The sequence below is a fragment of the Hemiscyllium ocellatum genome, chromosome 28, assembly GCF_020745735.1.
Source record: "Hemiscyllium ocellatum isolate sHemOce1 chromosome 28, sHemOce1.pat.X.cur, whole genome shotgun sequence".
NCBI lineage: Eukaryota > Metazoa > Chordata > Chondrichthyes > Orectolobiformes > Hemiscylliidae > Hemiscyllium > Hemiscyllium ocellatum.
The window spans coordinates 642,063-666,747 of NC_083428.1; the positions used below are offsets into that span (position 1 = coordinate 642,063).

General features: G+C 44.4%; 1 protein-coding gene across 1 annotated transcript in view; it reads left to right on the top strand.

Moving 5' to 3' along the window:
* Positions 1–1,774: 1,774 nt before the first annotated feature.
* Positions 1,775–24,685, top strand: part of LOC132828794 (CREB-regulated transcription coactivator 1-like) — a 152,293-nt gene continuing 129,382 nt past the window's right edge. The window contains exon 1 of the mRNA XM_060845891.1: positions 1,775–1,916. Coding sequence (XP_060701874.1) covers positions 1,791–1,916 — 126 coding nt within the window. The 5' untranslated portion in view covers positions 1,775–1,790. The remainder of the gene's footprint in view (positions 1,917–24,685) is intronic.

A 24,685-nucleotide genomic window follows, 5' to 3' on the forward strand; every position in this document is an offset into this window, starting at 1 on the left:
TCAGGTCCCAAAGGATCCTTCTACATCTGACAGAGATTCTTCCTGCACATCAAAACACCTCGAGTAAAAAATGAGGTCTGCAGATGCTGGAGATCACAGCTGCAAATGTGTTGCTGGTCAAAGCACAGCAGGCCAGGCAGCATCTCAGGAATAGAGAATTCGACGTTTCGAGCATAAGCCCTTCATCAGGAATAAGAGAGAGAGAGAGCCAAGCAGGCTAAGATAAAGGGTAGGGAGGAGGGACTAGGGGGAGGGGCGATGGAGGTGGGATAGGTGGAAGGAGGTCAAGGTGAGGGTGATAGGCCGGAGTGGGGTGGGGGCGGAGAGGTCAGGAAGAGGATTGCAGGTTAGGAGGGCGGTGCTGAGTTGAGGGAACCGACTGAGACAAGGTGGGGGGAGGGGAAATGAGGAAACTGGAGAAATCTGAATTCATACCTTGTGGTTGGAGGGTTCCCAGGCGGAAGATGAGGCGCTCCTCCTCCAGCCGTCGTGTTGTGTTCTGCCGGTGGAGGAGTCCAAGGACCTGCATGTCCTCGGTGGAGTGGGAGGGAGAGTTAAAGTGTTGAGCCACGGGGTGATTGGGTTGGTTGGTTCGGGCGGCCCGGAGGTGTTCTCTTGCGGAACGCTTCAGAGAACACCTCCGGGCCGCCCGAACCAACCAACCCAATCACCCCGTGGCTCAACACTTTAACGCTCCCTCCCACTCCACCGAGGACATGCAGGTCCTTGGACTCCTCCACCGGCAGAACACAACAACACGACGGCTGGAGGAGGAGCGCCTCATCTTCCGCCTGGGAACCCTCCAACCACAAGGTATGAATTCAGATTTCTCCAGCTTCCTCATTTCCCCTCCCCCCACCTTGTCTCAGTCGGTTCCCTCAACTCAGCACCGCCCTCCTAACCTGCAATCCTCTTCCTGACCTCTCCGCCCCCACCCCACTCCGGCCTATCACCCTCACCTTGACCTCCTTCCACCTATCCCACCTCCATCGCCCCTCCCCCTAGTCCCTCCTCCCTACCCTTTATCTTAGCCTGCTTGGCTCTCTCTCTCTCTTATTCCTGATGAAGGGCTTATGCTTGAAACGTCGAATTCTCTATTCCTGAGATGCTGCCTGGCCTGCTGTGCTTTGACCAGCAACACATTTGCAGCATCAAAACACCTCATCAACTGTGTCTGTGGCTCTCGATATGGTCTCCTATCGCCAACTTGCAGAAAGTTTCTGGGAAAACACTGGAACAGGGGTGATGTTTTTGTATGGCTTGTGAATTAATCAAGAGATGGAAATAAACAGGTTATTCTCACGGGGGCTGGCTGTAAGTCATGGGGCAGAAGTGGGTACTGCAAATGCTGGAAATCAGAGTCAAGATTAGAGTGTTGCTGGAAAAGCTCGGCAGGTCAGGCAGCATCCGAGGAGCAGAAAAAAGTCCTTCATCAGGACTGAATCGTCGATTCCCCTGCCCCTCGGATGCTGCCTGACTTGCTGTGCCTTTCCAGCACCACTCTGATCTAGACTGTAACTCATGGGGTACCACCAGAAACAGAATGTCAACAATCTGCATAAATCATCTTGATGCAGGAACCAATTGTAATATTTCCAAATCTGAGTTTGACAAAACTAGTCGGGAGCGTGAATTGTGAGGAGGGTTTGGACAGAGAACATCATCTGGGAATAACGTGGATCGATACATTGGCGGGGGCGGGGGCGGGGGCGGGGCTGACGGCCCGGTGATTGCGTGCACACGTACGCAGTGTGCGCGATGACGTAGGGTGAAGGAGGCGCTGCAGGAAAATGGCGGCATCGAATAACCCGCGGAAATTCAGCGAAAAGATCGCGCTCCACACCCAGAAACAGGCCGAGGAGACGGCCGCCTTCGAGGAGGTGATGAAGGACCTGAGTATCACCCGGGCAGCAAGGGTGAGTCAGCGCCTCCGCTGGGCTGCACCGGGCCGGCTGCAGCTGTCAGCTTGGGATGCAGCGGGGACTCCAGGCTCAGGCTCCAGGCTCCGGCTCCAGGCTCCGAGCCGTGTTTACAGGCAGCAAGGGCCCGCGCTTCTGAAGGTGTTCAGCCGCAGTGGAAAAGCCTGGGCCCTTTCCTGAGAGCTGTGGCGGGATTGAGTCTAGCGGCCCTCCAGCCAGAGCTCGTCCCCTTCATCTCCCTCCGGGAGCTGGGCTCTCTGCTGCCCTGGCCCTGGCCCTGGCCCTGGCACTCCGCTCTGGAATGGGCTTTAAAAACCTCTCCGTGTTTCAGTGCTCCTTAAAGCGACTCCTTACACCAGCATCAATATTTCTTTGTGGATCTCTGTCAAACCTGATCTCTGTATTTGACATCCTGTGAAGCGCGTTGGGCAGTGTTGGAGTTTGCAGGATGATTGTACGAATGAGTTACTGATCCCGTTTTCAGGGCTGTTTCATTCAGAGGTTCCGTATGTGTCTGCACCAAGGGTCTGCATTGTAATTCGCTCACTCTAACAAAAGGGCCTCACTTTGCTGATAGTTATGCTATTTTTCTGAAGTTAAATTTCTTGTTTTTATATTCTAAACTCGTTATTAAAATGATTGTAACTAATGCATTTGGATTTCTAGGTATGGTCATTGGTTTGTTTGATTGTATTGAACGAAACAGGTTGCTTTATCTCCAGATGGAAGGATACAATAAGATGTGTAAACACAGTCTCGGATCTAGTGATTGGTAGAGTTTGTTGACAGTGAAAGAGATTGTACTGTTTTCCTGCAAACCTGCCACCCAGTGAGATAACAGATTTTGTTTGTGTCAAGCATTAGTTCGATTTTTGGCTTTGCGTTTTCAGAACTTCCACATTTCTGAATGGTCGTTTGTATTTCATCAACAAACAAAGTTTGCATTATAATAATTGATTTTGAGCGTGTAATGTATCCAGTATGATCATAGATGATTAGTTTATCAGTCCTAATGATAAACCATGATGGGTGTAGAGAATGGAATAGGCAGAGTGGGTCTTATTCGTTCTGTGAACGGGCATTGACAAGCCACATTTTAGGATAAGTGCCCGAAGAATGTCAGGGACAGGTGGAGGAGGCCATTCAACTCTTCAAACTTTTCTTTTTGTTTACATGGATCGCAACTGATCTAAACTCAACACTGTTAATCTGTCAAGCTCAATCAGTATATTTTTAATCAACTCCAAGCAGAAGTTTATAAGATTGTAAATGGCATGGATAGAGTGGAAAGTATGAAGCTTTTTTCCAAGGTGGAGAGATCAATTATTAGCGGACACAGATTCAGTGCATGGGTGGAAGGCGATGTGTAGAAGGCAAATTTTTCAAATGAGGTGATGAGTGCCTGGAACATTCTTCCCGAGGATGTGGTGGAAGTAGGCACAACAGCAGATTCAAGAAGCAGAATGGACGAATACTTGAATAGGAAGGGAATAGAAGGATACGGATCCAGTAAGTGAAGACGGTTTTAGTATAGAAGCGCAGGCTTGGAGGCTGAAAGGTCTGTTCCTGTGCTTTCTTTTGTTCCAAACCTCAACAGATTTTTGTGGAGTGAATTGGAGATTTCCAATCCAATTTGTTTGAAGAAATCCTTCCTGACAACACCTCAGAAAGGCCTACCTCTAATTTTACTATTTTACATCTGACCCCTTGACGAAATTGTGTTCGTCACTCCTTTAAGAGTCTTAACACCTCAACTGTTCAACGCGAATAGGCCATTCCGCCTATCAAGACTCTTGTCTATCAGTGAGAGAAAATCCTACAGTAGTATAATACAAGAAACCATTTGACCCATTGTGATTGTGCCGATTCTTTTGTATAGTTATCCATATTTATCCAGTGAATCTCACTCTTTGCCCCATTGTCCTATAAAGTTTTAAGCTTCGTGTGTTTCTGCAATTCAATTTTCAAAGTTACTATTAAAACTGCTTCTACTGTCTTTTCAAGTAATAAATTCCAGACCTCAGCCTTCTATCCATTTTTTAAAAAAAGCTTTAATTAAGTTGTATCTGGGTTTTTTTGCCGATAACATAAATCTGCCAAACCTTCTACCATGAGAGAATATTTCTTCCTATTAACATTATCAAAATGTTAGGTGACTATGAGCGCTTTTATTAAGTCTCTGACCATTTCTATTCTAGGTAACCTTGACATATACAGTGCTTCAACATAACTGCAGTCTCTCATCATTGGTGTCATTCTAGTAATTTTTTTTTGCTGCATCTTCTCTGAGGCCTTGACAGCTTTGGTAAAATCTGTGTCAATTCATTATTGAACATAGTCCTCCAACTGAGGCCGAACCAGTGATTTATAAATATTTTGCATAACCACCTTTTTGTTGTCTAATCCTGTATTAATAAAGCCTTCTCAGCTGGTCTCCTGCTACCTTGAAATATTTATTTATAATTCCTCCAGTTTCTGGATCCCCATTAGAACTATAATATTTAGTTTTGAATAAAATAAAAATTGCTTGAACTACTCAACAGGCCTTGTATCGTTTGTGGAGAGAGATTGTTTCAATCAGTGATCTTTCGACAAAACCTGCTGAGCATTTTCTGGTCTTAATTTTAAATCTCCCACACTTGTATTTGTTTTAACCAGTTATACAACCAATCCTTATTCCGACTGTTTCATAATCCTTGCATTAAATTCATCTTCTATGCTTTATACTCTGTCTACTTTCTAAGATATGATAGGAGCAGAAATTAGGCCATTCAGCCCATTGAGTTGATTCCACCATTCAATCATAGCTGATAAGTTTCTCAGGAGAAAGTGAGAACTGCAGATGCTGAAGATCAGAGTTGAGAATATGTTGCTGGAAAAGTACAGCAGGTAAGACAGCATCTGAGGAGCAGAAAAATCGACGTTTCGGGCACAAGCCTTTCATTTTCCTGTTCCTCGATGCTGCCTGACCTGCTGTGCTTTTCCAGCAACATAGTCTCAACTCTGATAAGTTTTTCAACTTCATTCTCCTGCCTTCTTCCCCTAACCCTTGATCCCTTTGACAATCAAGAACCTATCTATCTCCGTCTTGAATATACTCAATGACCTGGCCTCCACAGCCTTCTGTGGCAGTGAATTCCATATACTCACCACTCTCTGGCTGAAGATGTTTCTCCATCTCCATTCTAAAAGATCTTCTCTTTACTCTAAGGCTGTGCTGTTGGATCCTGGTCTCTTCTACCAGTGGAAACATCTTCCCAATGTCAACTCTCCAGGCCATTCAGTATTCTGTAAGTTTCAATTAGAACCCCGCCCAATCCTTCTAATATCCATTAAGACCCAGAGTCCTCAAATGTTCCTCATCTATTAAGCTTTTCATTCCTGGCACCATTATCATGAACCTCCCCTAAACTTCAGGGCCAGTGCGTCCTTCCTGAGATATGGGCTCCAAAAATGTTTACTGTACTTGAAATGTGGTCTGACTAGAGCCTTATAGACACTCAGAAGTACATCCCTGCCTTTATATTCAAGTCCTCTCAAAATAAATGCCGACATTGCATTTACCTTCCTAAATACTGACTCACCTGTAGGTTTACCTTGAGTGAATCCTGGACTAGAATTTCCAAATCTCTTTGCACTTCAGGCTTCTAAATTTTCTCCCCATTTAGAAAATTGTCCATGCTTCTTTTCCTCTTAGCAAATTGCATGACCTGTCACTCTTACCGATTGTACTCATTCTGTCGCTTCTTTGCCCACTCTCCTAACCTATCCAAATTCTTCTGCAGCCTCCCCGCGTCCTCAGTTCTATTCAATGTTATTTAGTCCTGAGACTGTTGTTTTCCTTATTGTCTGCTATATTTGAGTTTCTTTAGAATTCACAAACTTTGAAATTATATTATGTCCTATATAAGAAATAGGCTCACTCCTGATCCTAATCAGCCCATCAAGCCTGCACCACCATTCAACAAGATCATGGCTAATTACCCAGGCCTCAAATCCTGTTTCACACCAGTTCATAGCAGCTGTTAAATCACAGATATTTCAAATATTTGTCTACCTCCTCTTTAAATATTTGTATAGATCTAAACCCCATTACATCAGGAATTCTAGATATTCAGTATTCTCAGTGAGAAGAAATTTCTTTTAACTGTAGTTTTAGCTCCTTATTCTCTAATAATATCCCCTAGATTGGGATTACAACACTAATGGAAACATCATCTCAACATCTACCCTGTCAAGCCTCTCACAATCTTATATGTTTTAATAATATCATACCTCATTCTGCTAAACCCTAATAATGAAAGTTTAACAAATTCCTCATAAATCATCTCCTTTAACCTAGCTTAGTGATTCTAGATTAGATTACATTACAGTGTGGAAACAGGCCCTTCGGCCCAACAAGTCCACACTGACCCGCCGAAGCGCAACCCACCCATACCCCTACATTTACGCCTTACTTAACACTACGGGCAATTTAGCATGGCCAATTCACCTGACTGCACATCTTTGGACTGCGGGAGGAAACTGGAGCACCAGGAGGAAACCAGAGCACCCGGAGGAAACCCACGCAGACACGGGGAGAACGTGCAAACTCCACGCAGTCAGTCGCCTGAGGCAGGAATTGAACTCGGGTCTCAGGCGCTGTGAGGCAGCAGTGCTAACCACTGTGCCACCGTGCCGCCCACGATTCTCTTTTGAACTGTCTCAAATGACAGTATGTTCTTTCTTAAATACAAAGTCCCAAGCTGTTCACAGTTCTCCAGTTGTGACCTTACCCTGTACATTTTTAGCAAGGCTTCCTATTTTTAAACTGCAACCTCCTAGTAATTCTATTTGCCTTAATTACTTGCTGAACCTGAATGCTAACATTTTGTGATTCATTAATAAGAACACCCAGACTCTACTGCGCTGCACCTTATAGGAGTCTCTCCACCTAAATATTGGTCACCCTGTTGTTCTACCAGAGTGCATGATCTTTCTTTCCTGTGGTATACTCTGTCAGCCAATATTTCTGCCCACTCACTCAACCTATCCATAACCTCTTTCAGTTTCCTACATCTTCATTGCCACATGCCTTCCCACCTATTTTTGTTAGCATCATACTTTGCACTCTGTCCCCTCCTCCAAGTTGAGTGAGTGGTGCTGGAAAAGCACAACAGGTCAGGCAGCATCCGAGGAGCAAGAGAATCGATGTTTTGGGCATAAGTCCTTCATCAGGAATCTTTCTCTTCCCCCCAACCCCCCCCCCCCCACCCCAAAGTTACTAAATAATTGAGGCCCAGGACAGATCCTTGTAAACAAGTGGAGCCACATCTTTTTCAGTTCTCTCTTTTGTGTGTATTTACCAGTCCTCAATCCATGTTAATGTTGTTCCCAGTACCTGTTTTGTGCAAAACCTTTTATGTGGCACTTTATCAAATGCTTTCTGTAAATCCAAATACATTACATCTATTGGTTTCCCCTTTACCAACCCTGCTTGTTATATTCTCAAAGGACTCCAGCAAATTTGTCAAGCATGGTTTCCATTCCACAAGCCGTGTTGATTTTGATTGTGTTAAACTTATCTAAACATTCTGCTATTTCTTACTTAACCGTGGACTGTAGCAATCTTCAATGACTGATATTAGGCTAACTGGCCTATCGTTATGAAGTACGTTATCCTCGTGACAGATGTCGTTTCAAGATCTTTCCTCTCATGAGCATTTTGCAAAGCTGTTATCTTTGGGTGTTCATTGTGACCTCTACCATGAAGACTGATGCAACATATTAGTTTAAAGTATCTCCCATACAAATCCAGTCTAATAATTATATCAAGGAAGAGCAGACATCAACCGCTGGGGAACACCACTTGCCTGAAGCCTGACAAACAACCAGTTACTGCTGGTTACCATCTCTGGTAATTTTGGAAGTCAGAATCTTTTACAATTTCTACCCTAACTTCTGTGAATAATTAAAGGTGTCACCCTTCTGGACCCAGTAACTTTTATACTTTGCCTACCATTTTATGTTCCTCAACTTTCATATATTTTTATCCTACTTGATTTTTGTACTGCTTCTTTCTTTACAACTACTTCTGGAATTCCTTTACACATGAGTCACTCATCTATTCTCATGCTTTCTCTTTGACACTGTTTCTTCAGCTTAGCACTGTATTGAATTATGAATTATGTTATACATTGTCCGTATCTATCATGGATTGGCCAGAAACTGAACAGGACTAGCTGTTTCAATACTCTGACTACAAGAGCCAGTCAAAAGTTAAAAATTCTGCAACAAGTAACTTGTCTCCTGACTTTGCAAAGCCTGTCCAGCATCTACAAAGCACAAGTCAAGAGAGTGATGGAATACTATCCACTTAGAGTCATAGAGCACAGAAACAGACCTTTGGTCCACCTTGTCAGAGCTGACTAGGCATCCCAATCTGACGTAGTCCTGTTTTCCACCATTTGGCCCATATCCCTCGAAACCCTCCTTATATACAGTATATAAGCATCCAGATGCCTTTTAAATGTTGTAATTGTACACACCTCCACCACTTCCTCTCGCTGCTTGTTCCATACATGCACCATTCTCTGTGTGAAAAGGTTACTCCTCAGGTCACTTTTTAAATCTTTCCCCTCACCTTAAATTTATGCCCTCTAATTTTGGACTCCCCCACTTTGGCAAAAAAATAATATGGCTGTTCACCCAGTCCATGCCTTTCATAATTTAAGGTCACCCCTCAGCCTCTGACACTCTGGGGAAAAAAGCTGTAGCCTGTCCTTGTAAATCAAGCCTTCCAGTCCTGGCAACATTCTTCTAAATCTTTCTGCAGCCTCCACAGAAGGGCAACGCAGTAACTCAGTGGTTAGCACTGCTGCCTCACAGTACCAAGGACACAGATTCGATTCCAGCCTCTGACAACTGTCTGTGTGGAGTTTGCATATTCTCCCCATATTTGTGTTGGTTGCCTCCAGGTGCTGTGGTTCCCTCCCACAGTCCAAAGATGTGCAGGTGAGGTGAATTGGCCATGCTAAATTGCCTGTGGTGTTTGGTGCAGTAGTCAGGGCTAAATGTCAGGAAATGGATCTGGGTGTGTTACTGTTCGGAAGGTTGGTGTGAACTTGTTGGGTCAAATGGACTGTCCCAAACTGTAGGGAATCTAATCTAGATTAGAATTTATATTAGAATTGAAAGCAATATTCTAACAGTAGCCTCACCACTGTCCTGTAGAGCTGCAACATGCCATACTAACTCCTGTGCTCAGTCTTCTGACCAATGAAGGCAAGCATGCCAAATACCTTTGCCACCCTGTCTACCAGCTTCTCCACTTTCAATGATCTATGCACCTGTGCCCAAAGGTCTCTTTGTTCAGCACACTCCCCAGGGCCTGAATGGTATAGTTCCAAGAACACTCAAGAAACTACGGGTTGTCTAGGGCAAAGCAGTCATTTGATTGGCAGCCGATCCACCACTTGAAGATTTCTTTCCTTCACTACCAATGTACACTGTACCATCTACAATATTAAATGCAGCAGCCCTGCAAAAGTCTTCCAGCCTACAACCTCTACCATCAAGAAGAAATGAGAATCAGATACATGATAACTCTTCCTGTAAGCTGCCCTCCAAGCTACATACCATCTGTCTTAGAACTGTAACACTGTTCCTTCGCTGTCACTAGGTCAAAATCCTGGAGCTCCCTTCCTTTAGCATATTTCGTGGTCTAACCCCCAAAGACTATTGGATTCAAGAAGGCGGCTCATCATCATCTTCTCAAGGACAGTTAGGGATGAGGAAATAAATGCTGATTTAGCCAGTGATACTCATTTATCATAAATTAATAAATAAAAGTTGATTTAAACACATGTATATCAATACTCATCTAGGGCGCTGCAGCTTTTTTTACAATTAGAATCCCTACATTGTGAAAACAGGCCCTTTAGCCCAGCAAGTCTACATCGACCCTCCGAAGAGTAACCCACCCAGATCCATTCCCCTGCCCTATGTTTACCCCTGACTAATGCATTAAACGTACACATCCCTGAACTCTATGGGTAATTTAACATGGCCAATTCACCTAACCTACACATTTTGGATTGTGGGAAGAAACCGGAGCACCCAGAGGAAACCCACGCAGACACTGGGAGAATATGCAAACTCCGCACTGACAGTCGCCTAAGGCTGGAATTGAACCCGGGTCCTGGCTAACCATTGAGCCACCGTGCCAACCCCCTTTTGATGCTTGCCTTTGCACTTCATGGTAATATGTCAACTTTATACCAAAATTGTCGACTTTTAATTCTTCTATTCATCAGTTTCTGGGTTTGCTTACCAATTTTTGATATCCATCTGTAACTATTCTAAATCTGGTACCTAGTCCATATTTCAAACATGTTTCAATCATCTGTGCTACTTAACTCTGGCTGAAATTGAAAATGCTCCACTATGAGTAGTTGCTTATGCCCTGCACTCTGTAATTCTTTCCACCTTCCTTGCAACTCTGTACTTTTCTTCCTATTCCACATGTTAAAATAAGTCTTACTGCATAAAGACAGACTGCTTTATTATCTGAGGTGTCATTAGTGGTGCTAAATGTTGTGCAGTCATCAGCAAATATCCTCTCTTTAGATGAACAATGGGTTGTTGATGCAACAGGTGAAGACAGCTGGAACTAGCCACTACCCTGAGGAACTCCTGAAATGATGTCCTGGCACTGAAGTGATTGACCTCCAGAAATCACTGCCATCTTTCTTTGTCCTTATGAATCTAATATTTGGAGAGCTTTGTCCCTGATGCCCCAGGACTCCAGTCTTGCTGGGATTCCTTGATACTGTATTCAGTCAAATTCTGCCCTGATGTCAAGGGAAGTCACTCTCACCTCTGCTAGAGTTCAGCACTCTTGTCCAAGAGACAGTTGGATGAAGGACAGTTACTGCCTTGCTGATACCTTTTTATAGCACTGTTTGCAACCTCTTCTGTCACTTTGATCGCGAGCAGGCTAAGTAATTGGTCAGGTTGGATTTATACATTCTGTAACTTAGTATGCTGTATTTGCTGATTGTAATAGGATTTATGGTATACTAGGGAGATGAAAAACAGGTTGGATGGCCACTTTGTGATCCCAAACTTCCAGTGGTATGACATTTTAATGCAGCACTTCACTGTCCCAATGACTCCTCTGTTGTTAGTCTGCTGCACGTTTTCGATGCAGATTTGAGTATTTGCACCTCATTTTTATTTTGCTTAGGGACTTTGCAGTCTTCCAGATTCAACATTGAATTCAACAATTTCAGACCATCACCTCGATCTGCAATTTGTTTCTCTTCCCTTTGACAATTATAAATTTATCTTTCCTTTTCTTTTGGTTTGACTTCTGGGTGGCAATTGTTTATTATTTTGCGTTCACATCTCTTCGGATGTGCATTTTGCTTCTTTACTTTCCTTTAATTTCAACCTTTTCTATTTCTGATGCAGGTATAATCAATCTGAAATATTAACTCTGTTTCTTTTTCCATACATGTTGAGTACTTAGAGCATTTGCACTTTTTATTTGATTTCCAATGCCAGTGGTTTGCTTTTACTGGAAAATTTACTTTGCAGTAAAAGTGTTCTGGCTGTTAATTTAATGCTTCTTTGAGGAAGGAAAAATATGCAGGACTAAGTTGAAATGGTGAGGACAGGGGATGAACTGATTTGTATCTACAGAGCGCTAGCATAAAACGTGATGTGCTAAATGGTCACCTCCTAACTAAAGAAAACTGAACTGGATGATGTTTGCAGACTCCAGGATAATATATATCAGCAGTTCACAGTCCAGTACGACAGAATCCTACACTGGTTGGAAATATTGCAAAGTGAAAGCAAAGACCTTTGGAAAAAATTTTGATGTGTGTCACTGTGAACCAAAAGACATTTTTCTCCTTGCTGGTGAGCAAACTCACTAGTGTAGGTCTTTGACTTGAAGCATGAACTCTTTTTTTTCTCTAAAGCTGCTGCCAGATCTGCTGAATAGTTCCCAAGTTTTCTGTTTTATTTCTAATGTTCCATTATCTCCAGTATTTTCCTTGTATTTTAGAAACTTAACTTTTCTATAAGCTGTAGAACATTTGTCAAAAACATTGCATTTTCAAATAATCTTTTGTAGCACATCAGAAACACGCAAAAGTAGCTGTGAGTTTAGGGAGCCAGTTATTGTTTACGTGGGCATAATAAGGGACTTGAGTGTTTTTAATTGATAGAGAACTACATTTTAAGATGGCCATTTCAAAAAAAAATGCCAAGAACTATTGTTGCTGGTAACTGGAAAAGTCTGGCAGGATCTATAGATTTCATAAGTACTTAGGTGTACACTTGCAACACCAAGGCATACAAGGCTATGCGCCAAATGCTAGAAAATGGGGTTGCAATAGCTGGGTGGTTATTTTTTGACTAACACAGACTTGATGGGCCTTTTTCTGTGCTCTAGATCTCTATGATCCTGTGGTAGTAATTAAAGTGAAGCTGCATCTACTGGCAAGCTGATGGGACACTACTGTCTGTAAACCCAGACTTTGAAATAGTTTCCAAAACTAAAATGAGTTGAAAGAGGGGAAGAAATTGTATGCATAGCAAGTTATCATCTGTATTGCAATAGCCTAAAAGGATAATGGAAGTTAATGTAAAATCCTTCAAAAAAGAGCAGGATATATCCTTGGAAAGGAAAATTTGCAGTATTGCAGAAGAGCGGGTAGAGCAAATTGGATAGTTTTTTTTCAAAGAGCTGGAACAGGTATGATTTACAGAAAAGCCTGCTGTGTTATGTGATTCTGTGTTGGCATCACTGTATAGTTTTTCATCAACTTCACCAACACATTCCACTCTGACCTTAAATTTACCTGGACTATCTCTGACACCTTCCTCCGCTTCCTGGACCCCTCCATCTCCATTAATGATGGCCAACTTGACACCGACATTTTTTACAAACCCACCGACTCCCACAGCTACCTGGATTACGCCTCTTCCCACCCTACCTCCTGCAAAAATGTCATCCCATATTCTCAATTCCTCTGCCTCCGTGGTATCTGCTCCCAGGAGGACCAGTTCCACCATAGAACACACCAGATGGCCCCCTTCGTTAGAGACTGCAATTTCCCTTCCCATGTCGTCAAAGATGTCCTCCAGTGCATCTCATCCACATCCCGCACCTCTGCCCTCAGACCCCACCCCTCCAACTGTAACAAGGACAGAACGACACCCCCCCCCCCCCTGTGCTCACCTTCCACCCTACCAACCTTCGCATAAACCAAATCATCTGACAACATTTCTGCCACCTCCAAACAGACCCCACCACCAGGTATATATTTCCCTCCCCACCCGTTTCCGCCTTCTGCAAAGACCGTTCCCTCCGTGACTACCTGGTCAGGTCCACACCCCCCAACAACCCACCCTCCCATCCTGGCACCTACCCCTGCCACCACAGGAATTGCAAAACCTGCATCCACACCTCTTCCCTCACCTCCATCCAAGGCCTCAAAGGAGCCTTCCACATCCATCAAAGTTTCACCTGCACATCAACCAATATCATGTATTGTATCCATTGCCCCCGATGTGGTCTCCTCTACATTGGGGAGACTGGACGCCTCCTAGCAGAGCGCTTTAGGGAGCATCTCTGGGATACCCGCACCAATCAACCCCACCGCCCTGTGTCTCAACATTTCAACTCTTTCCCCCCCCCAACCCCCCACTCAAAGTGTATATTTAGTTGGTCAATCGTTTCTTTGTTCTCCATTATAAATTTCTCTGTTTCTGACTGTAAGGGTATTACATTTGGCTTTACCAATCCTTTTTCTCTTCACATACCTATGAAAATTTGCCATGTTCCCTGCAAGCTTATTGTATATTGTATATTCCCTTTTTTAATTAATCATTTTGTCCTAATTTGCTGAACTTCAATCTGTCCCCACTCCTCAGGTCTCTTTTTTGGGGCCAATTTATATGCCTCTTCCTTGGATCTAATACTCATTCTAAAATCCTTTGTAAGCCATGTTTGGCTATCTTTCCTGCTTTACTTTTGTGCCAGATAGAAATGAATAAGTAAAAATTGAAAGAACTGCAGATGCAGCAAATCCAAATCGAAAATAGAAATTTCTGGAAATGTTTAGCAGGTCCAGCAGCCATCTGTGGAGAGAAATCAGAGTTAACGTTTCTGGTTGAGTGACCCTTCCTCAGAACCTGGTTGTACATTCTCTCCATGTTTGAGTGTGTTTCCTCCAGATGCTCTGATTTCCTTCTATAGTCCAAAGATGTGCAGATTTGATAGATTGGCCATGCTAAATTGCCCATAGTATTCAGGGATGTGGGCCAACCATAGGAGATGCAGGGTTACAGGGATAGCAAGGGGAGTGTATCTGGTTGAGATGCTCTTCAGAGGGCCATTGTGGACTCACTGGACCAAATGGCCTTTTTCCACACTGCAGGGATTTTATGACACCACTGATTTTAGTACTTTCTGGGTTTCACCATTTATGGTGTAATCCCCTGCCATGTTAGCTCTCCTTTTTATTGTGTATTACCTCTCATTTTACTGTATTGAGTTCTATTTGGCAATGCTGTGCCCACCTGACCAGTCTACGAATATGGTCTTGCAGATTACAGTTATCCCCCTCACTGTTTACTACCATACTAATTTCCAAGTGTTTTGTTCACTTCTCAATCAAACTCCCTACATTTAAGTTCAAATCGTTATTGGACATCACAAGCATCTGTGGCCTCTGCACCAAGTCCTGCATAACCCCACATTGCTTTTTAATTCACTCATGGGGCATGGATGAATGGGCCAACATTTAGTGCCCGACCTGCTCACCACTTTCTTAAACAATTGCAGTCTATGTACTGTTGTACGTTGAAACACAAGCTGTTAGGAAACAAATTCCAGGATTTTGACCCAGTGACATTAAAGCAATAGTGATATATTTCCAAGTCAGAATGGTGAGTGGCTGGAGGGGAGCTTGTAGCTGGTGCTCTCTTGCATCTGCTGTCTTTGTTCTTCCAGATGGGAAGTGGTCATGACTGAGGGTATTGTTCAAAGATCTTTGGTGAAAATCTGCAGTGCACCTTTTAGATAGCACACACTCCTGCACAGTGTGGAGTGACTAAATGTTTTGTGGATATGGTGCTAGTGAAATGGCCTTCTTTGTCCTGGACATTGTCAAGCTTCTTGAGTTTTGTTGAAGCTGAACCTATCTAGGCAAGTGAGGAACATTTACACACTCCTGCCTTGTACCTTGTAGATCGTGGATAAGCTATAGGGAGTCAGATACTGACTGCAGTATTCCTAACCACGGACCTGCTCTGATAGCCATTTTATTCCTATGACTAGTTCAGTTTCTGGTCAATGGTATCACACACATTCTCCCCCCTCCCCCCAAAAGGCAGGTGGATTGAATGATGGTGATGCCATTGTGTGTCAAGTAGCAATGGTGGTTGTATAGTCTCTTATTGGAGGTGATCATTGCTCTGCATATGTGTGGCATGAACTTTTCAGCACATACCTGGATATTGTCCAGATCTTGCTGAATTTCACCATGGATTTCTTCCGTATCTGAGGAGTCATGAATGGAGCTGAACATTGTGCAATCGTCAGTGAGTATTCCCACTTCTTACTTTATGATGGAGGGCAGGTCATTAATGTGAAGATAGTTGATCCTAGGATGTTACCCTGATGAACTCCTGCAGAAATATCCTGGAGCTGAGATGACTGACCTCTAATAACCACAACAGTCTTTCTTATGTGCCAGGTATGTGTCTCAGCTGTCAGAGAGTTTGTCTCTGATTCCCATTGATTGTCGTTTTGCTAGTGCTCCTTGATGTCCCACTGGGTCAAATATGGCCTTGATATCGAGCGCTGTTACTCTCACCTCATCTCTGGGATTTAGCTCTTTCATCCACAGTTGAGCCAAGGCTCTAATTAGACCAGAACCAGAGTGGCTCTGGCAGAACCCAAACTGGGTGTTGATGAGTATTGATTAGATTACTTACAGTGTGGAAACAGGCCCTTTGGCCCAACAAGTCCACACCGAACCGCCAAAGCGCAACCCACCCAGACCCATTCCCCTACATTTACCCCTTCACCTAACTCTACGGGCAATTTAACATGGCCAATTCACCTAACCTGCACGTTTTTGGACTGTGGGAGGAAACCGGAGCACCCGGGGGAAACCCATGCAGACAGGGGGAGAATGTGCAAACTCCACACAGTCGCCTGAGGTGGGAATTGAACCCTATTGCTGAGTAGATCCTGCTTAACAGCACTGTTGATGATATCTTCCATTGCTTTACTGATGATCAAGAGTAGACTGATGGGATGATAACTGGCCAGGCTGGAATTGTTCTCCTATTTTGCATGCATGACATATCTGGACAATGTTCCATATTTTTGCTAGATGCTACTCTTGTAGTTGTACTGAAATAGATTAGGTAGGTTGGTATCAACGAGGGCCCACAAGGTATGGTATGAATTCAGATTTCTCCAGCTTCCTCATTTCCCCTCCCCCCACCTTGTCTCAGTCGGTTCCCTCAACTCAGCACCGCCCTCCTAACCTGCAATCCTCTTCCTGACCTCTCCGCCCCCACCCCACTCCGGCCTATCACCCTCACCTTGACCTCTTTCCACCTATCCCACCTCCATCGCCCCTCCCCCTAGTCCCTCCTCCCTACCTTTTATCTCAGCCTGCTTGGCTCTCTCTCTCTTATTCCTGATGAAGGGCTTATGCTCGAAACGTCGAATTCTCTATTCCTGAGATGCTGCCTAACCTGCTGTGCTTTGACCAGCAACACATTTGCAGCTAGTATCAACGAGGTAAAAACAAAGACTGCAGATGCTGGAAACCAGATTCTGGATTAGCGGTGCTAGAAGAGACAGCAGTTCAGGCAGCATCCAAAGTGCACTGGAATTGACGTTTCAGGCAAAAGCCCTTTATCAGGAATGTGAAGGACTTTTGCCCGAAACATCGATTTCGCTGCACTTTGGCTGCTGCCTGAACTGCTGTGCTCTTCCAGCACCATTAATCCAGAATTAGGTAGGTTAGTGGCAAGTTCTGGAGCGCAAGTTTTCAATAGTAGTGCTGAAATATTGGCAGGACTTGTAGCATTTGCCGCATTCAGTGCCTCCAGTCATTTGTTGATATCATATTCAGTAAGTTGAATTGGCTGAAGATTGATTTGGAGATGCCGGTGTTGGACTGGGGTGTACAAAGTTAAAAATCACACAATGCCAGCTTATAGTCCAACAGGTTTAATTGGAAGCACACTAGCTTTCGGAACGTTGCACCACGTGATGAAGGAGCGACGCTCCGAAAGCTAGTGTGCTTCCAGTTAAACCTGTTGGACTATAACCTAGTGTTGTGTGATTTTTAACTTTGGCTGAAGATTAACATCTGATTCTGGGAACTTTAGGACAGCGCTTAAAAATGTGTTGCTGGAAAAGCGCAGCAGATCAGGCAGCATCAAAGGAGCAGGAGAATCGACGTTTCGGCAGCAACACATTTTTAAGCTCTGATTTCCAGCATTTGCAGTCCTCACTTTCTCCCAACTTTAGAACAGCGCCTAGATGATCATCCATTTGGCACTTCTGGCTGAAGATGAATGTGAATGCTTTAGCCTTACCTTTGGACATACGTGCTACACTCTCCCATTATTGAGAATGGGGATATTTGTGGATCCTCCTCCTCCTTGTAGTTGTTTAACTGTTCTCCACCATTGACAGGATGTGACAGGACTGCAGGGCTTAGACCTGTTCCATTGGTTGTGGGATTGATCAGTTCTGCCCATCACTTAATTGCTGCTTGTGTTGTTTGGCAGTCAAGTAGTCCTGCTTTGTAACTGGAAATAGCCATCTCCCTCTTCATGCTTCCCAGTCAATTTTGGTTTGAACATGCCATTTTTTTTTTGGATCCCTTGGACCCTTACTTTCTTGACGAACATTCCTTGAGTGACCTTATCAAAAGCTACGCATTTCTGCTCTTTAATTACAAAGTCTAATGTTCCACTATCCTTCCTGGTTTTTTTTTCTGTAACTGTTGCATTTTAATGAGCTGTGTCAGACATCTTTGAATCTATTTGGGCATTCACTGCCGAGCTTTTCACAAATTAAGTACTTTGAGTTTTGTCCAAAATAGATGAGCCATACTTGCCTGTGCTGAAAGTCAGCTGCCTCATCTTTTCATTTTTGTTTGCTTTTTGGCTGTAAGTATCACTTGCAAACCCAGCACTTAATGACTTCCCTAAATGCTGAAAAGGAGTGACATCCAAGATTTCACCCAGTGAAGGAACAGCAATATATTTTCTCATCCGGATGGTGAGTGGCTTAAAGGCAAATTTGCAGGTGATGCATCTAATGCCCTTGCCCTTTTAGTTGGTGCAGTTTACAATTGCTGAACAATGTGTTGCTGCAAAAGTGCAGCAGGTCAGGCAGCCTCCAAGCAGCAGGAGAATCGACATTTCGGGCATAAGCCCTTCTTCAGGAATGCAGATTGAAGAAGGGCTTATGCCTGAAACGTCGATTCTCCTGCACCTTGGATGATGCCTGACCTGCTGCGCTTTTCCAGCAACACATTTTTCAGCTCTGATCTCCAGCATCTGCAGTCCTCACTTTCTCGCAGTTTACAATTGGAAGAGCTGTCAGACGAGCCTTGGAATGTTGCTGCGGATTTTGCAAATCCTGTATCTTCTAGGTGCTGTAACTGCTGTCACTCTGTGCAGGCCATGGATGGAATGGCATTTAAGTTTTTTAAATTCATTCATGGGATGAGGGCCTCGCTAGCTAGGCTAACATTTATTGCCATCCCTAATTGTCTACAACGCAGTTAAGAGCGAACTATATTGCTGTGGATCGGGAGGCACATGTCGGCCAGACCAGGAAAGGGATGGCCTAAAGAACATTTGTGAGCCTGATGTTTTTTTTCTGACAATTGACAATGGAGTCATAGTCATCATCAGACTCTTAATGCCAGATTTTATAAAATTGAAGTTGCATTACTCCAGCTGCCAAGGTCTGTGGGTTAGCAGTCCAATGATAATATCAGTAGGCCATAACCTCCCCTTCTTAATTAGTCCACTTTATGTTGGATGTTGTTGGACTTGTATCCATCCAGGCAAGCAGATAGTATTCCATTACGTTTCTGTTTTTTTTTGTCTTGAAGGTAATAGATAGACTTTGGATAATCTGGAGATGAATTACTTGCTGTAGAATTCTTAGCTTCTGACCTTCATCTCTGGCCACAGTATTTATATGGCTGGTCGAGTTCTGTTTCTAGTCCACAATGCACCCCAAGATATTGACAGTAGGCCATTAAGTGATGGTAATTATGTTGAATGTCAAAGGGCAATGATGGTTAGATTCTTTCTTGTTGGAAATGGTTGGCACCAGAGTAGTGTGTATGTTTCTTGCCACTTAGCAGTTTGAGCTTAAATGCCTTATTGCTTTCAAGTACGTTACTGCATTAATATTTGGGATTGAAATGGTTCTGAACACTGCAGTCATTGGTAACTATTCTTGCCTCTAATGTTGACTTGGAAGAAACGTTATTGAATAAAGGTTTGAAATACTCAAAGTGAGGTTCTGGAGCTGAGGATTTTCTTCATGAGTCTTCTTTTAAGCTAGTTATGAATGTAACCAGTGAGGAGTTTTCTTTCCTGATTTCCAGTGACTTAATTTTTCCTTGGGCCACTTCGAAACCATATAACCATAGAAGTGATACAACACACAAGGAAGTCATAGAGTCATTGAGATGTACAGCATGGAAACAGACCCTTTGGTCCAACCCGTCCATGCCTACCATATATACCAACCCAATCTAGTCCCACATGCCAGCACCCAGCCCATATCCCTCCAAACCCTTCCTATTCACATACCCATCCAAATACCTCTTAAAAGTTGCAGTTGTACCAGCCTCCACCACATCCTCTGGCAGCTCATTCCATACACATACCACCCTCTGCGTGGAAAAAGTTGCCCCTTAAGTCTCTTTTATATCTTTTCCCTCTCACCCTAAACCTATGCCCTCTAGCTTTGGACTCCCCGACCCCAGGGAAAAGACTTTGACTATTTATCCTATCCATGTCCCTGTTCAGCCTCTCCCTGTAGCTCAGATCCTCCAACCCTGGCAACATCCTTGTAAATCTTTTCTGAACCCTATCAAGTTTCACAACATCTTTCCGATAGGAAGGAGACCAGAATTGCACGCAATATTCAAACAGTGGCCTAACAATGTCCTGTACAGCCGCAACATGACCTCCCAACTCCTGTACTCCATACTCTGACCAATAAAGGAAACATACCAAATGCCGCCTTCACTATCCTATCTACCTGCGGCTCCACTTTCAAGGAGCTATGAACCTGCACTCCAAGGTCTCTTTGTTCAGCAACTCTCCTGAGGACCTTACCATTAAGTGTATAAGTCCTGCTAAGATTTGCTTTCCCAAAATGCAGTACCTTGCATTTATCTGAATTAAACTCCATCTGCCACTTCTCAGCCTATTAGCCCATCTGGTCCAGATCCTGTTGTAATCTGAGGTAAACCTCTTCGCTATCCACTACACCTCCAATTTTGGTGTCATCTACAAACTGTATGCTAATGCTCTTATGCTCACATCCAAATCATTTATGTAAATGGCAAAAAGTAGAGGCCCCAGCACCGATCCTTGTGGCAATCCACTGGTCACAGGCCTCCAGTCTGAAAAACAACCCTCCACCACCACCCTCTGTCTTCTACCTTTGAGCCAGTTCTGTATCCAAATGGCTAGTTCTCTCTGTACACATGAGATCTAACCTTGCTAATCAGTCTCCCATGAGGAACCTTGTCGTACGCCTTACTGAAGTCCATATAGATCACATCTACTGCTCTGCCCTCATCAACCATCTTTGTTACTTCTTCAAAAACTCAATCAAGTTTGTGAGACATGATTTCCCACGCTCAAAGCCATGTTGACTGTCCCGAATCAGTCTTTGCCTTTCCAAATACATGTACATCCTGTCCCTCAGGATTCCCTCCAACAACTTGCCCACCACCAAGGTCAGGCTCACTGGTCTATAGTTCCCTGGCTTGTCTTTACCACCCTTCTTAAACAGTGGCACCACGTTTGCCAACCCCCAGTCTTCTGGCACCTCACCTGTGACTATCGATGATACAAATATCTCCGCAAAAGGCCCAGCAATCTCTTCTCTAGCTTCCCACAGACTTCTCAGGTACACGTGATCAGGTCCTGGCAATTTATCCACCTTCAACTGTTTCAAGACGTCCAGCACTTCCTCCTCTGTAATCTGGACATTTTGAAAGATGTCGCCATCTATTTCCCTACAGTCTATATCTTCCATATCCTTTTCCACAGTAAATACTGATGCAAAATATTCATTTAGTATCTCCCCCCTTTCCTGTGGCTCCATACAAAGGTAGCCTTGCTGATCTTTGAGGGGCCCTATTTTCTCCCTAGTTACTCTTTTGTCCTTAACATGTTTGTAAAAACCCTTTGGATTCTCCTTAATTCTATTTGCCAAAGCTATCTCATTTAGCATATATGAACTCAAAGATATCCAGACATTCTTTCTAATCCAATTTTCCTGTACATGGCCCATAACACTGCAGCTTAGAGCACTTAAGGTGTAGATGCTGAAACTAATTAAGAGTTTAGGGTATATGCCTCCACCACAACTCGGGCAGTGAATTCCAGATACCCACTATCTTCTCCTCGAAAATATTTTTCTTCACATCCCCTCTAATCCTTCTGCCATTCACAGTCGTAAAGATATACAGCACAGAAACAAATCCTTTGGCCCATATCCCTCTTAAGCCCTTCCTATTCATATATCCATGCAGATGCCTTTTAAATGTTTTAATTGTACCAGACTCCACTTCCTCTGGCAGTACATTTCCATAAATCCTTGTAAGTCTTGTCTGAACCCTTTCACAACATCCTTCCTTTAGGAGGGAAACCAACATTGCACACAATATTCCAAAAGTGGCCTGACCTAGCTTGAATCTGTCATCCCTGATTTTGAACTCTCTGCTGAAGGAAGCATGCTCTTCCTGTTTACTCTGTCTCTGCCCATCATAATGTTGTGTACTTTAATGTCACTTCTCTATTCCAAGGAAAACAACCCAAGCCCTTCAATCTTTCCTCGTAGCTACAAGTCTTCAGCCTTGGAAATGTTCTGGTAAATCATCTCTGCATTCTCTCCAGACCACTTGCGTCCTTCCACTGCGTATTGCGGTGACCGAAATTGCACACAACACTCCAGTTGTGACCTGATAACATCTTGTATAATTTCATCATTACCTCCCTACTTTTGTATTTTACACCACTGCCAGTGAAGGGGAACGGTCTGAAGTCACATGACATCCGACTTCACCTGATGAAGAAGTAGTTTTGCATTTCACATGGAGGCGCCCACACCTCCCCCCTTACTTCCCTCCAAGACCCCAAGCGATCCTTCCATATCCACTACAAATTCACCTGCACCTCCACACACATCATTTACTGCATCCGCTGCACCCGATGTGGCCTCCTCTATATTGGGGAGACAGGTCGCCTACTTGCAGAACGTTACAGAGAACACCTCTGGGACACCCGGACCAACCAACCCAACCACCCTGTGGCTCAACACTTCAACTCCCCCTCCCACTCCACCAAGGACATGCAGGTCCTTGGACTCCTCCATCGCCAGACCATAGCAACACGACGGCTGGAGGAAGAGCACGTCATCTTCCGCCTGGGAACCCTCCAAAGACAAGGGATGAACTCAGATTTCTCCAGTTGCCTCATTTCCCCTCCCTCCACCTTGTCTCAGTCAAATCCCTCAAACTCAGCACCGCCTTCCTAACCTGCAATCTTCTTCCTGACCTCTCCACCCCCACCCCACTCCGGCCTATTACTCTCACATAGAACATAGAAAGATACAGCGCAGTACAGGCCCTTCGGCCCTCGATGTTGCACCGACCGAATCCTACCTAACCTACACTAGCCCAATAACTTCCAAATGCCTACCCAATGCCCGCTTAAATGACCATAAAGAAGGAGAGTTCACCACTGCTACTGGCAGGGCATTCCATGAACTCACAACCCGCTGTGTAAAGAATCTACCCCTAACATCTGTCCTATACCTACCACCCCTTAATTTAAAGCTGTGTCCCCTAGTAACACCTGACTCCATTAGCGGTAAAAGGTTCTCAGTGTCGACCCTATCTAAACCCCTAATCATCTTATACACCTCTATCAAATCTCCCCTAAACCTTCTCTTCTCCAATGAGAACAGCCCCAAGTGCCTCAGCCTTTCCTCATAAGATTTTCCTACCATTCCAGGCAACATCCTGGTAAACCTCCTCTGCACTCGTTCCAATGCCTCCACATCCTTCCTATAGTATGGCGACCAAAACTGCACACAATACTCCAGATGAGGCCGCACCAGAGTCTTATACAGTTGCAACATGACCTCAGGACTCCGGAACTCAATTCCTCTACCAATAAAGCCCAGTACACCATATGCCTTCCTCACAGCACTATTTACCTGGGTGGCAACTTTCAGAGATCTGTGTACATGGACACCAAGATCCCTCTGCTCATCCACACTACCAAGTAGCCTACCATTAGCCCAGTAATCCATCTTCTTGTTACTCCTACCAAAGTGAATGACTTCACACTTAGCTACATTGAATTCCATTTGCCACATTTCTGCCCAGCTCTGCAACTTATCTATATCCCGCTGTAACCTACCACTTCCTTCCTCACTATCCACAACTCCACCGACTTTTGTGTCATCCGCAAACTTGCTTACCCAGCTTTCAAGCCCTTCCTCTAGATCATTTATAAAGATAACAAAAAGCAATGGTCCCAAAACAGATCCTTGTGGTACACAGCTAGTAACTGCACTCCAAGATGAACATAGTCCATCAACTACTACCCTCTGTCTCCTTCCAGCCAGCCAATTCCTAATCCAAACCTCTAATGTATCCTCAATGCCAAACCTCTAATGTATCCTCACCTTGACCTCCTTCCACCTATCGCATTTCTAATGCCCCTCCCTCAGGTCCCTCCTCCCTCCCTTTTATCTTAGCCTGCTGGACACACTTTCCTCATTCCTGAAGAAGGGCTCATGCCCGAAACGTCGACTCTCCTGCTCCTTGGATGCTGCCTGACCTGCTGCGCTTTTCCAGCAACACATTTTCAGCCCTTGACCATGACCCCACCTCCCACCACCAAACCATCATCTCTCAGATCATCCATAACCTCATCACCTCAGGGGATCTCCCATCCAATTCCTCCAACCTTATAGTCCCACAACCCCGCACCGCCCGTTTCTACCTCCTGCTGACCCGTTGTCTCAGCCTGCTCCTGCCCCATCGAACCCATCTCTACATACCTTGACACGGTCCTGTTCCCCTTAGTCCAAGAACTCCCCACCTACGTTCGGGACACCACCCACGCCCTCCATCTCCTCCATGATTTTCGCTTCCCCGGCCCCCAACGCCTTGTCTTCGCCACGGACATCCAGTCCCTATACACCTCCATCCCCCATCACGAAGGCCTCAAAGACCACCGCTTCTTCCTTTCCTGCCAACCCAACCAGTACCCTTCCACTGACACCCTCTTCGACTGACTGAACTGGTCCTCACTCTGGACAACTTCTCTTTCCAATCCTCCCACTTCCTCCAAACCAAAGGAGTAGCCATGGGCACCCACATGGGCCCCAGCTATGCCTGACTCTTCGTCGGATATGTGGAACAGTCCATCTTCTGCAGGTACACTGGCACCGCTCT